The following is a 14,588-nucleotide window of genomic DNA, read 5'->3' on the forward strand; positions in this document are numbered from 1 at the left end:
TCAATAAAATGCATTTACTGAGTGACTCCTATGTGCAAATACTGGAGGGCAGGGCAGGGAGGGGTGAAAAGAGAAAAGGGCACAAAAATGCCTACGAAGCCATGCCAAGTTCAAGCCCTTAAAAACTGGGAACAACGTGCAGATCTGAAGTAGAATGCCAGACAAAATGGAGCAGACGATAATGTAAGTACACGGAGCTTTGGAGAAATTCTGGAATGTGAGTTCAGGGTTAAAAGACAGAGGATCCCAATGCACAGAAAAAGTGAAGATAGAGGGAAAGACAGGAAATTTCAGGGCGAGGAAGCAGCACGAGAACAAGGAAGCTCTGGTTCAGTTTGGAGAACAGTGGTCTGGTGACAATGAGACACAGGGTGGGGCTGGGGTCGGGGGACAGAAGGTCTAATGAAACGAGAAAAGAAAGGACCACCTTCCACTGGGCTTTGAGTAATGCCGAGGAACACGGACGGGGTCAGAAAGAGATGCCAAAGCAGAAGAAAAAGCTCTAGGTCAATATAGGGACGAAGCAGAAACTAAAATAAGCGAAATAAAAACATGAAAAGGTGCAGACTATAGGCAGGGCTGCTGAGCCCCAAACTCCACACTGGACGCCGATCATGGGGGTAGGGAGATCGGTCTAGGAAAAGGTCACAGGACCGGAAGATTTGGATGTACAGTTACCTTTCATCATCTCTGACTTGAATTCTTGAGAAATTCTCACAGCGTTCATAAGGAAGCTGTATTACTCGCCTGCTGCTGCTTCACCTATCATTATCTGAGACGATTCACAAGGGACTGCTATCCAACAACACTGGGGACACTGCAGGGACCGTAAGGAGCGTGCCCATTCCAGAATTCACCAGCCCTTCTCATTTATTGCCCATGACCCCACACTTAACCATTTCCTTCTTGAAATCTCTTTCCAAGGCGCCTGTGGCGCTCTTACCATTCTTTCTTCTTTGAAAGGGGAACTAACCATCACTATGCTTTACATACATTACCTCCCCATTCCACATGGTACCGAATTTAGGCTCAGAGATTAAGTCAGCTGCCAAAAGTCCCACAGCTACCAAAAGGCTTAGTCTGGACCTCAGGATTGGCAGCCTCTTTTCCTGGATGTTTTTCTCCCACTGTATATGCAAATTTGTCCCCAAGATTCTGTTCCTAAGCTCTCATCAGTTTACACTGTTTTGGGTTATCACATTCAGTCTTGAACTGTCACTTCTATGGAAATTAATTCAAAGTCCTCACTTCTAAACCCACTCCTTTCTGTGCTCCAGGGCTGTGTGTCCATTGTCTGCTGGACATCTCCAGCATTCTGCCCGCGTTCCCTTGGCTGTCCTGGTGTTGGTCAGCCATGAGGGGAGATGATAGAAGTTCCAGGGCTGATGACGAGTGTTAAGGACACAAAGTAAAAACGAGGTGTCAGTGGGAGGTGTGGAGGCAGCGGGGGAAGGCAGTACAGAATACTTCCTCTCCTGGAAAGAAATGGCATCTTTAAATTGTTTAGATAATTATAAATCCATGCTCTTAGCATGTTTGTCTTGATGACTAATAGTCTAAACAGCATAACCACATAAAACCATTCCACAGATGTCCACGGTCTCTGCCAATCCCTCCCAGGACTGGGAAGGGGCCACGCCAAGGATTTAGCATATATTGGTTCTTAGACAACTAGTTTCTTAAGAAACTGTTAAAGAATGTATTTTTGTTTGTTTTTAGAAAATGTGGAGGTAGTGGTTTGCAGATATTAGTATTTTTTCGGCAAATGACTCAATTAAAACCATATCCTTGCAGCTCTGCGGGGATCTTACTTGCTCACCATTTTACAAGGTTCGTTTTCTTTCCAATAAAAAGAAGTTGATGTAGTCAAAATGTAGCTTGAAATGCATTAATTCAGATGATACATCCTTAATAAACTTTAGAAGGAAACGTCTGAACTGTTATTTTCATCTATGTGAACAGTCTTTTTCTGTACCAAATGATGTGTATAAAGCATTTTATCTTAAGCTAGCTTTATAATAATTTATATTCTTGTTCTGCAGGTTTGAATCTGGTTCTCTATAACAACTTTTAAGACTTAGAATATAGGTGGTTATTAAAAATAAGGACTTAAAACATTTTTAGGGTTTATATACCAAGTTTTAAAACTGTTGTAGGCAGAACTTTAAACAAGACCTAGTGGAGTAATGTACAAACTGGGAACTGATCCACGAAGGAGCCACTCCCAGCTTAGCCAGCAACTGTCTATCTAACCCTTGTGATCATAACTTTCCCAGTGGCTGTCTCAGCTTCTTTGAAGCTTGCCTAGCTATAAAATTCTAAGACTTACCCTCAAACTTTTTGTTGATCATTTCTTAAACTTCAGGATTAATTACAAATTACAAACTCAGAAGAATGAGCTTCTTCACTGGGTCAAGATGCCAGACCCCTGTTAAGAGTCTCCCCGTCCTCACCTTTCCCTGGGATTGGCCCTCCACTTGGGAGTATTCTTCTCTCACAGGCTGGTGGCGAAACAGGCCTGGGAGTGCTTCTCGCCTGGGAGGAGCCCGCCCTGGACAGTGTGTAGGGTGCGGCTCAGTCTACCCCCCATTTAGGCCTCTGGCAGCAATGTCATTCCATTGCTCTCCTTGGATCTGCCTTTTCTAGCCATTGGAGTTGTAAGGTCTAGATGGCTGAGTTCAGGCTGTGAGCCCAGATGAGAGGGGGACCAAAGGGACCAATGGGACTTTTCTAAATGCTATTATGGGCCAGTGCTTCTCAGGGCTGTCTGCACAGGAGCACAAAGAGCAGAGCTCAGGCTCCACCCCAGATTAAACCAGAATCTCTGTGGGCAGGGCCCGGGCATCCATATTTTTAAAAATGTTCTCCAGGTGATTCCAACATGCAACCAATATCGAAAAGCCCAACTTTAAGTCATAAGTCTGCCTGGGGCACAGATAAAAGCAAGATTTCAAAATTAACACTTCACAGAATTTTTCTAATAATTCTGATGCAAATGGTGGAACATGTTAAGATTATAAAAATGTAAACTAAAAGACAGGAAACAAAAATACATCACTGTTAATGTTTTGATTGTATTCAAATTTTATTCTTTGAACAAAAAACTTAAGACAATGATTTTAAATAATAAAACATGGTACATTCTATACACTTTTTAAAGACAGTTTATTAAATTGAGACTCCTACAGTTCTGTTGTGAAAAAAAGTACTTCAACATTTACATTATTTCTTACCATTTTATCATCATTCTAAACTTGCTAGACAAAGAATCACTCTTTCTGCTTAAGTGAAGCTTCACTTTAAAGAAATACTCCACTACCACATAGGGACATACAGACAGAACAGTCATTTTTTATATTTACAAAACACAAGAAGTCTGTCCAGCCATTTTGGTCTTGTTGTTCCCTTGCCCATACTGAGATCAGCAAAAAGCTAAGTAATAAGCAAGATTTCACTTCAGCAGTGCAAAGGATGGCATCAACCAAACTTCATTTAACAAACCAACAAAAAATTACAAACGTGGTCAGCAAAATTCAACTTGTGTAATAGTGATTTAAAAACATAAACACAGAGTGGGTCACAACTAGACTGGTTTTCACTGTGCAACTTTCCTCAGGAAACAATACTACCCATTTCACATAGAAAGGAATATGCATCAAAGCCTTTGTTCATGAAGAAGATGCCCTTCAAACAAATTCATCATAAGGCAAAAAAAAAAAAAAAAAAAAAAAAGAATGCAGCAGTTTGGCCCAGAGAAAAGCTATTGTATATAATGTGTATACATAGTATATACACATTTATAGATATATTACAAGTTAAACCATGTGTATAGTCATTAGACAATTAAACGAATTGGCTCAGTGAAGTGAAAAAGTGTTCATTTTCTATAAACATGTAGTTATTGCTAAGATGCTACACATTATGGTTTGACATGGAAACTATAGTAACTTAGAATTTAAAGCTGCCATATTGCCAGTGTCAGCCCTGCCGCAGGCGTTCATATGGACAACATGCCATCCCATCCTATAGAAAAGGCAAAAATTCCACTACAAACAAAAAAAGAAAAGAAAAAGAAAGGCTTATGCACTGTCCCTTACCTATTTGCCTATTTTTAAAAACAAAAACAAGTCCAGTTCACCACAAGTTAAGCACAACCTGACAAGCAAGCTTAGCGGCATGATGGGAACGGAAGAGTGAGATACAGCATGCATTTGCAACTAGCATGGACCTAGTCTATTTTGTCGTACAAACTGGAATACAAAAATCCAATTTAAATAAGACTAGACTAACTGTAACAGTAAAAAAAAAACCACACACAGTAGACTTAGTTTGATAACTGATTAATTTTAAGAGTTAAATTCATCCTGTCCCCTCTTAATACTCTACTGCAATTTATTTATTGATGGCTAGAATATTTACTTACTTAAAAAAGATATTAAATACCTGTATCATGAAATTACATTCTTTTTAACAATAAGACATACTGTGTAAGAAAATAGCTCATGATTGAAATGTGTCTGAAATGCATTTCTCCTCGCAACTATCAAAACATCCACTCACACTAAAACAAACACCCTTACCCCCCACCCCACCCCACACCAAAAAAAAAAGTTAAGGAAAGATGGGGGGGTCAGGTGAGGAGCAGAGAAGGAAAGGTTTACCAGCACAGTGATTAACAATGGTTCAAGACAGAACCAACAAGCGTTGGTCAAAAAGATGCCTTCAATACACGGCTACAATTAAAACTCAACCACTTTTGGTTCATTGCAGTGAGACCAAAAAAATATCTCTCACAGATTCATAGAAATACTAGACTCCAGCTCTTTTATTATTATTGTTGTTACAGTTTTTCTGTTTGTTTTTGCAAGGCCTAGCTACCTTATTACGATTTATATCTGCTCTGCAACAACTACAAGAGGTAGGCATAAAGCATGAAAAAGTTTCTCAGTTAGTACCTTGCTGTGGATTGTTCACTGTTCATCACTATTCCCTTTAGGCAGGAATAGTGATTACCTTCTCCTCTTCTAAACCCCCAAACAAAGCTGCTGCCATCCCATAAATGTTCTAAAAGAATGTACTCACAAATAAGAAACTTTCTCTACTGAAGGATACTGTCAGTGTTTGTTGCAGAGCGCTCAAATATATATATATGTGTGTATATATATATTATATATATACATATGTATATTATATATATATACACACACACACACACACACACACAAACACATATATATATTTATTTTAAAAAAATAAACGATAACAAAAACCAAACCCAGGTTCCTAGAACCGATTCTCTTGATTCTCTACTTCCACAAAATAAAGTACACCATTTGGCCAAGACTACAGATGTGTTGGGTTTTTTTCCACAGATGCAAATGTCATGCAAAATAAATTAAAGAACAGATACCAAAACGTACATGTGATAAAACTACTGAAGGTAGATCTTTAAAAGCATTTATATAAACATAATTTATAATACTTCTCTTTTTTCCTTTATGTACAGTCACAAAGCTGTAGTTATACATCTAGGATTTCCTCTGCTGTTCCTCCACAGCGCAATCTGTAGCGACCAGTTCTCCAGCTTATAGTAGGGTCCCATAATGCCGACAAAAAAATATATATTGTCATGGATTCACGGATGAACCAAGCTACTGCATAATCAAGTTTTGAAAAACACAGTGTGCCACCCTAGGAATTAAAAAAACAAAACAAAACAAAACGGATTTACTGTCAGACAAAAGACACAGTTAAAAAATTAAATTCTTTGAATTCACTCATTTAACTACACTACATAAAATTAAGTCTGTTCCTTTAGATAATTCAATTGTCATGCTATATTGGTTAAGAAAATGTTTATGATGAGTAGATGAGAAGCATTAAAAAACTGCTATCCTAATATAGTCTGAGTTGTTGGAGTCTTAATAAAAGTGATTGTATAACCAACTGAAAGTTAAAAATCAAGTTACGTTTTATGTCCACATTCCACTGAAGAAAGGAATGTTTAAATCTGATGTTAACCTTCAATGGGAGGCTGAAGAATGGCTCAGACAGATTTTCTTCAACTTTTTCTAAATTAACAAGTTTTAGTTCCACCAAATGATTGCTAACCTCTTCATGCCTATCCACATACCTGGACACCCCTGAGTTGAATGTAGTCAAATATAAACCATGCCAGGCAATGACACATGAAAAATACCATAATATCCCATCTGAATACATGGTGGGCTGCCCATCCAATAATTAAACTGGCAACGAAGCATTCTGAAATGGGCTCACAAATTATTGTAGCAGGAAGCATGTTAATTCGTAATTTGGTCCACCTTAAAAAAAAAAAAAAGAATTTTCTTTAAATTATAGCCTGGTTATAAGACTAAACAATCAGCTCTTTACCCTGTGATATAAAGGCCTACCTCTTTAAAGAGTACTTAATGAATCTCTCTTCTATTTTTATTTAGTACATCGAGGGAAAAAGTCTACAAATTCATTTGTATGGTCTATACTCTGATGAGTAAAAATTATAAAATTCAAAGTGTAGAAAGTGAGAAAATAGAGATGAACATGAAAAAGAATCCAAAGTCTTAACATCTCTTTTTTGAATGCTTTCAGTGTTCAATATATTTTGACATTAAATTTACTTTAATAAAGAAGCTAAACATTTTTTTCTGGCACGAAACCAAAATATGACTTTTATTAGATTTTTTTTTTTAAACCAAGTTAGACCATGTAAAAATTACTCCCCTTCCCTCTTCCTTGAACAAAGTATAAAAAGAAGAAAGATAGCTGATTCACCTGATCATTCTGGATTGAAACTGAGAAATTGAATATGAGCCAGAGTTTTGCATTGCAACTTGAGTGGACATCGCAAACCTCCAACCTCTGAAAATTAAGACAATTATAAAATGAGCTATGATGATGAACACGTGCATGCATGACTCGTCATGCATTTACTCATCACTGTAAAGAGGGATCAGGGCGAGCCTCGTCCTCGGGATTAGCACCCTGCTTAGGGCACATCATAATTATGGATGTTTTAGCAATTACGCAGGCCCTTGATAGTACCATCTAAGAGCTGGAAGGAACCACAATCCCTCAGTTCACAGTTTAAGAAACTTAAAAAAGAGGAATTCTGAAAGTTCTATGTGGAATGGGCTCTGTATTTAATAGTTCAGTCTCTATCACTGCTAACCAAAAGGGGGTGGGAGGGCGATGTATGTGTACAGTCAACAAAAAGTAGCATGACACATCTCACGTGAAACGCTATGAAGCCATAAACCGCACTGAACTCCGTAAGAGAATTTTTAAAAACCGACTTCAAGTTTTAAAATCACATCTAAGTTATCACAGTAAATTATCACAAAGGTGAATGATCCCCTTTAAAAGCAAAAACAGTATCATTTGGTGATAGAGAAATGTTAAGTCGGTCATGTGAACCATTAGACGGCTTCTTAGCAAAGTATTGAATAATCTAAGAAATTTCAAAATTTAAAATCATATTCTTTAAACTTTAACCTACTGGCTTGTGACTGCACTGATACTTCTAATTCTTCTAAAACACAGAAGTTTACATCCATAATAATGAAAATTCACAATTACAGAGACGCTCCCTTTCAATCACTTCAAACCACATTACTCTGAAGAATGTAGAATAAGAACATTTACATGCTTCATTAGTCTAACATGTCTATAAATAAATAATGGAAATTTCTTTCAAAAAGAAATTTATATTAACCTCTTTTGTATTCATTAGCAAAAAAAGAAAAGAAAATAGCCCATAATACACGGGTTTAACAAATACAATAAACCAAGATAAGTTAGGTACAAAAAAAAATACTATAGCTTAATGTAATTTAGTTTTCTTACCGGTCAGCTATTGCTTTGGCCATAAAGTAATCTTCAGCGATGTATTGAGCAAAAGCTATAAGCCCTCCTGCTTGATCTAACACATCCTTTCTCATTAAACAAGACATTCCTGTCACACATTTGAAACCAGTTACATTGGCAGAGATATAGGACCTTGGATGAGAAGTTCCAAAGTAAACCTGCCAAAAACAAAAACAAAAATCCAAAAACCTATGTATACAGTTAGAATTTTATGTTAAAAGTATGGTGTTTATACACTCTTATTCCTAACAAATTTTCCTTAAGTATGACTGAATGAGTGTCTTATTATTCTTACGTAAACTATTTGAAAAAAAAATCGGTACAAAATAAGTTTATATATAATAGGCAGTAATTTCTTATTTGGTTGAATACTCTTATTACTTCTATTCTCAAATAAATATTATTTCCCCTAAAACAGCAAGATTCAAAGATTTATCCAAATAATACTTAATCTGGATATAAAATAAGGTAAAACTATCACTGTCATACAAAACACTAACAAATATTTAATGTCCTTCTTCTAGAATGTTCATGTAACTACACACACCCATCTACACATATTGGTGTATGTATGCGTATACATGCATATGTATGTATGCATGGGCATACACACATGCTTATATACACAAACACTGCTTACAGTTCTATCATCCTTTAGGACAATCATATTTCTTAATCCATTTCTTATAACCTTTCATAGCTAGCTTCTTCCTGTCCTCAAGTCACTGAGCTGAGCTTCCTTCCAATTTCTCATTTTATTTTTCAATGTATTTTTCATAAACAGGGCAGACACTAAAATTCTATCTCCCATTTTACTGTCCTTTCCCTCAATATGCTCTGAAGTCATGAGATATGCAGCTGTTAAATTAATGGTAGAAGAAGATGGTCATCGCCCTAATTATTACATATAAAATCGTATTTATTATTTACATCTTAGATATGTTGCCTTTTCTAATTAGCTTGAAATACAGAGGGCAATGATCTTTCTCAATGGCAGGAGTTACACACACAGCGTGGAATATGAGAATCATCAGAACTAAGGATATGATTCTTGCCACCTACCCTATCGTCCAGACTGTAATGAAGCCCTCTGTGGTGCTGAATGGAACCAAACTTCTAAGGCTAGAAGCACACACTTAACTTTCTTAAGCAGTTGTTAAGTGAGGTTTTAGGAAGGAAGTGGGACTAGGGACCTGGTGAAGGCTCCCAAGGTTTCTGCATAGAATGGGATAATCCCTCTGGACTATTTCCATTCACTCTGTGGCATATTAAACCTAACCTAAGGGAATGGGTATTATCTGGGAGATGTTTATCATTAGCATATAAAGCCACACGAATATTTCGAAAACAAAAATGCAAAGTGGAGTATAAGAATACAAAGTTTTTTATTTTAATGTAACTACCTAGGGTTTCTTTTCAAAACAAAAATTCGGTTAGCGGACAATTGGTCCTGTCCAAAATGTCATCCCGACTCTCACAATAGTCTCAGGCTTTTGGAAGATTAGGAATCTGATAACAAGAATATTATTTATGACCATCACACTTACCTGTTCCAATGTGGCGGCAAAGCCCTGTCTGTCTGCTACATAAGGCAGCCCATGAACCAGGCCTACTTTCTCTGTCATTTGGTTAACCATGTCAGTGAGCGTGTCTGGAATTACTAGAATAAAATAGACAAAAAGGTGACAAGAGAAAGAGAGAAAAATTTCTTTTTAGTAAAGTACCCACTAATGTAAAGTGTGTTTTGTGAGTTGTTATTGAATGATTAAGAAAAGCATTTTTTTTTTTTTTTTTTACATTTGGACCTAATAAAATGAATCTCAAACGCCCTTCTGAGTAGAATACAAAATTTCAAAAAAGCATAGTCTATGATAAGCTAATTTACTCTACACATAATTTTCAGGTCAGTATATACCTAATCTGTACCAGAGGCAGGATACCCTTGAAACGTTACTCTCTCCATTTTAGAACCTCCAAACCGGAATAATGGACAATGTGTCCTGGTCGGAAAGCTACAGGAGCCGAGGTCAAAGGACCTCAGTTCTTATGCTGGCTCCTCTATTCTTCAACCGTAGGAAGTGAGCCTCCACTTTCTTGGAGGGTTTGAGATACCCTATCTTATAAAACTGGGAATGGGAATCAAATGATATACTTGACAGACATTCAGTGCACTGAGAACGTAATAAATATATGACAGTAAATAATTTAAGATAGCCACTGTGAAGAATGAACATAATCTCTGACAATGAATTGACAGATTTGTAAAGATCCTGATAAATTAGGAGTGCCACGCCTCTATTAATTTTCAAATTTGCATTTCAGGCTAATAAAAAAAATTTAAATCATTACCCCATCTTCAAACAACAAACATATTTTACATGACTTCATTGTTATTTCCTTCAAGTCTTTAAGAACTAAATTTACTGTATAAAAGTGTATTTGGACCTTAAATACACATATTCTAGGGCAGTGGTTCTCAACTGGCACTATTTAGAGATATTTCTGGTTGTCACAACTGAGAAAGGGATGCCACGGGCATCTAGTGGGTAGAGGCCAGGGATGCTGCTAAACATTCTGCAGATAGCCTCAATGACAAAGATATCCAGTAGTGTTGAGATTGAGAAACCTGGTATACTCAGAATATAATAGAATATTACAGAACGTTGAAATTATTTTAAGTATAAACATTTAAAAATACAAGTTATAATTTCAGTACATAAAAGATTTTTTTGTTAAAACCACCTAAGTAAAAAGCCATGAATGTGTTCTAGTAAAATATTCACCTATTAATTTCTGTCCCTTTGTGTGAGACAGCATATTATGCATGCCACCAACAGATTAAAGTAAAAGGTAAGTGTCACATGAACAAGGCAAAATTTACATCTATGAAAAAACTCATAGACTGTTTAAAGGATCAGGACTATACTTCTTAAATGTTTGGAATTTTCTCTTCAAATCGAAAATGTTTTTATACATGTTAACATTCCAGGTTAGCATAAAAAAAAGTCAAAATCTTAGTATAACTTGACATATAACCATGAAACAATAATGAAATGAATTTATTAGGCAAACAAAAATTTATTTTCAGAAAAATTTATTTTCAGATTGCTTTTGGGATTTTTTCATCAAATGAATAGTTTTATAAAATAAATAAGAAAACCTTACCTCTTATTCCACTATCACAAATCCAGATAAGGTCATACTTTGCAACTTCATATCCTGGCATTAGATTATTAATTTTAGGATTAATGCCAACTTTTTTGCCACCTAAAAATTTAAAGGTACAGCGGTGAAAAATTCATGCAACACTGAAAATATTTTTACTTCTTTCTACCATGTATCTAGACATGGTAGAGAGAAGTGAAAAGTATTTGCATATTTAATAATTTAAATGACATACTTTAAAATTATATTTTACATTCCTTGTTATTCATAACATATTTATAAAAAATTGCCCATTCTCAAAAAACATTATATTACTTATCTTTGAAAATGTATTAGTTTGTTTTCTAATTCTTAAGTTCTTGTATTAATGGTAAATATGAATCACTATTTTAAAGTCTTTAGAATAAGCCTATAAGCTTTTAGATAAATATTCTTTTTGCAATAAAATAAAAGTAAATTCTATAACTCACTCATAATTACAGTCAATGAGATACAGAAAAGGCCACACACAGTGAAAATATGAGTAAATATAATTTGGGGTAATTTTTTTTGCGTTATTTGTTAATTCCAAATATGAAAAAAACCTCTTTGTTTTTATAACTTAAGTTTTCTCCTAAGGATATAAACACATATAAACACCTTGCACTACTCCAATAAACATGCATAAAGCAAGCATGCCAATAACTTCAGTGGGTGGCTAACACTTTAATCTATAGTTTAATGCAAAGATTACTGAAGGCTAATACTGCTAAAGCAAAACGGTTATTGTAGAACTTGTTGCTTACCTATAAACAATCTAGCATCAACATTTGGATATTTTCCAAGAAGCTTCTTACATACATCAATGGCTGGATCATCATGATCTTGCACACAAAGGAGTACTTCATACTAGTCAAAAAACATATTTTATGTAAATTAACCCCTTTTACAAAAAGCAGCACTTATTAATATTTACTGATTTATCAAAAAGCATTAAGAAAAACAAGCAACCGTACAAAATTTAAAAGTTGAGAGTATTCCTAATGGATGCAAACACTTATGATATTTAGTGTTGCCTTTAACCTAGAGCAGCTTCTCCAGAACAGGCACCTGTTTGCAAGCAGGAGAGATGACGAAGAGATGGGCAAGCACCCACAGCTGAAGTCTTGCCATCCCCAGAGAGGCAGGACCTAGTAGTTAAATTGGATCTCAAGCTTCTCTCCATGCCCTACACTGCTGAAGATTTACTAAATGCACACAGGGTACCTAGCAGTGTAAGAGCAACATAGAAAGCAACCAAAATAATCACACCCTCCATTCTCTAGCACTTTGTTTCTGAATGTAATATTATTTCATAAAGGTGCTATAAATTACATACTGCATCCCGTTATGATAAATTTAAAGGGCTTTCCCAAACTCTTCACCCGAAAAGGATAAAGCAATATTAGACTTCTGTTGTATAATAACTTTTGAAATAAAATAGAATTTGATTCAAAATGTATCACTCTGAAAAACATGCTTAGCCTTTTAACTATGAAAATACTCAGGATTTTATTTTGCCCAGTGCTGTTTACTCTTTGATAGTAAATTAAGGAAGTCATTTCTTAGCACTTAACTGGCTGTGTCAAAGCTACTCTGGGACATTTATTTTAAAAAGAGAATACCGGGCCCTAGTCTTAGCCTTTTGAATCAGAATCTTTAGGGTGATTTTGACATTTAACCAGATTTATAAAACCAGATTTACAAAACCAGATCTAAGTTACCATTTAGTAAACTACTAAATTTTTAAAAAGTGTTTCCTTTCACATACAAAGGCTACTCTAGTATTTTGTGAGATACGCATTCTAAATAGTTCTTTTTTTCAAAAGCGGTAATAAATTCATGCTGACTCAATGACAAATTTCCTGCTAATCTTCTTTCTAAAACAGGTTGAACCTTTTTAAGCAAAGGAGGGAAGTTAATTTTTGCATGTCCATGCAAAAATAACAAAGTTACATGTTCTAAAACATAAAAAGAGCTAAGGACACAACTTTTTAAGTGTTTAACACAGGGACTAATTCAGGTAAAGGGAAGGCTATTTTATTTACTTCCACGGGTAAGTATACACAAGTAAAAAGTGGAAATAAAATGTTAACAGTGCCCTTGAGCAAAATAATTAATTCCTGTTTCTCTAATATATAGTATATCTCAGCAAAAACTGGCAATATAGAAATTAGTGACTGAGCACAAAAGAGCCAGGACTAAGGTCCATGAAGAAGGTAATAAAGTTAAAACTGTTTTTTACAAGTGAAGAAAATGTTTTCTCAATAATTAAATAGTAGAGAAAACAACGTATACCTTCCTCCTTCTTTCTACCTATTACATATTCTATCCATTATCTACTTTTAACAATGACTGACCAAAGTGCCACTCAAGAGGTACTGAAACCAACTTTACAGCTACCTCGTTTACAGAGATCAGGTAAAAACCTGAGAATAGGAAGGGCACCACACTTGCCAGACTCCTGAAATTTCCCAAAGGGTTGACTCTAAGTCCCATAAAGTATCAGCCAACCTCCCAGTTTACCTGATTCAAAACGGTAGTAGTAACAGTTAGCTTCCCTACTATAATGAGCTGCTCAGCCAGGCTTGCTCTAAAGTGCTCTTTGTTTTGCCAAACATAACAGTTACTTTAATGTTTTTATAATTTATGCTATGTCAGGTATGACTGAATATAGTGAAAAAAATGTTTATTAGCAATACAATCCCATAAAATATAATTATAAAGCTAATCTTAACCTTTTTCCCCAGCAGGAGAAAACTTTGTAAAATAGAATACTAGAAATTTACTCAATAGGAAGGAAAAAAAGCTCTACTAGGTTATACTAAAAAAATTTTTGAGAAGTATATGGTTTGGGGCTAATTATATATATACAATGGGGCTTGAAAATTTTCCATTTTTCTCACTGCAAAGCTTTTACAATTAATTTTATTTATATGATTCTTCCTCAATTATAAAAGGCCATCCTTTGCACTTTTACTTTGAAAAAAATCGAGCACAACTCAGCCATAAAATAAGATGAAATATTGCCATTTGTGACAACACTAGCATGCTAAATAAAATAAGTCAGACAGAAAAGGATAAGATTCATGATTTCGCTCATTTGTGGGTTATAAAACAAAAAACAACAGACAAACAAACTCACAGACACAGACAACAGTATGGTGGTTACCAGAAGGGAAGGGGATTGGGGAAGGATGAAGAAGGTAAAGGGGGTCAGAAATATGGTGATGGAAGGAGACTAGATTTTGGGTGATGAGCACACAGTGGAATATATAGATGATGTATTATAGAATTATACACCTGAAACTTACGTAACGTTATTAACAAATGTTACCCCAATATATTTAATTTAAAAATTAAAATTAAAAATTTTAAATCAGGTACATATATTATTCTTTTAAATTACATATTTAATTTATCAGATAGATTAATACATGCATGTAATTCGGCTCTCTAAAATTATTCATTATATATATCAACACACACAAACTGGAATATAACTTTTTGCTCCATATTAG

The 14,588-nt window shown here is 35.3% G+C and overlaps 1 protein-coding gene across 1 annotated transcript in view; it reads right to left on the reverse strand.

The window, feature by feature from the left end:
* Positions 1 to 3,146: 3,146 nt before the first annotated feature.
* The window catches only part of UGCG (UDP-glucose ceramide glucosyltransferase), a 12,638-nt gene continuing 1,196 nt past the window's right edge, over positions 3,147 to 14,588 (reverse strand). The window contains exons 2-8 of the mRNA XM_023525168.1: positions 11,835 to 11,937; positions 11,050 to 11,151; positions 9,432 to 9,544; positions 7,864 to 8,042; positions 6,793 to 6,879; positions 6,134 to 6,323; positions 3,147 to 5,691 (exon numbers count right to left, since the gene is read on the reverse strand). Of these exons, the coding sequence (XP_023380936.1) occupies positions 5,521 to 5,691; positions 6,134 to 6,323; positions 6,793 to 6,879; positions 7,864 to 8,042; positions 9,432 to 9,544; positions 11,050 to 11,110 (801 nt within the window). The 5' untranslated portion in view covers positions 11,111 to 11,151; positions 11,835 to 11,937 and the 3' untranslated portion in view covers positions 3,147 to 5,520. The remainder of the gene's footprint in view (positions 5,692 to 6,133; positions 6,324 to 6,792; positions 6,880 to 7,863; positions 8,043 to 9,431; positions 9,545 to 11,049; positions 11,152 to 11,834; positions 11,938 to 14,588) is intronic.

The sequence above is a fragment of the Pteropus vampyrus genome, unplaced genomic scaffold, assembly GCF_000151845.1.
Source record: "Pteropus vampyrus isolate Shadow unplaced genomic scaffold, Pvam_2.0 Scaffold535, whole genome shotgun sequence".
Classification (NCBI taxonomy): domain Eukaryota; kingdom Metazoa; phylum Chordata; class Mammalia; order Chiroptera; family Pteropodidae; genus Pteropus; species Pteropus vampyrus.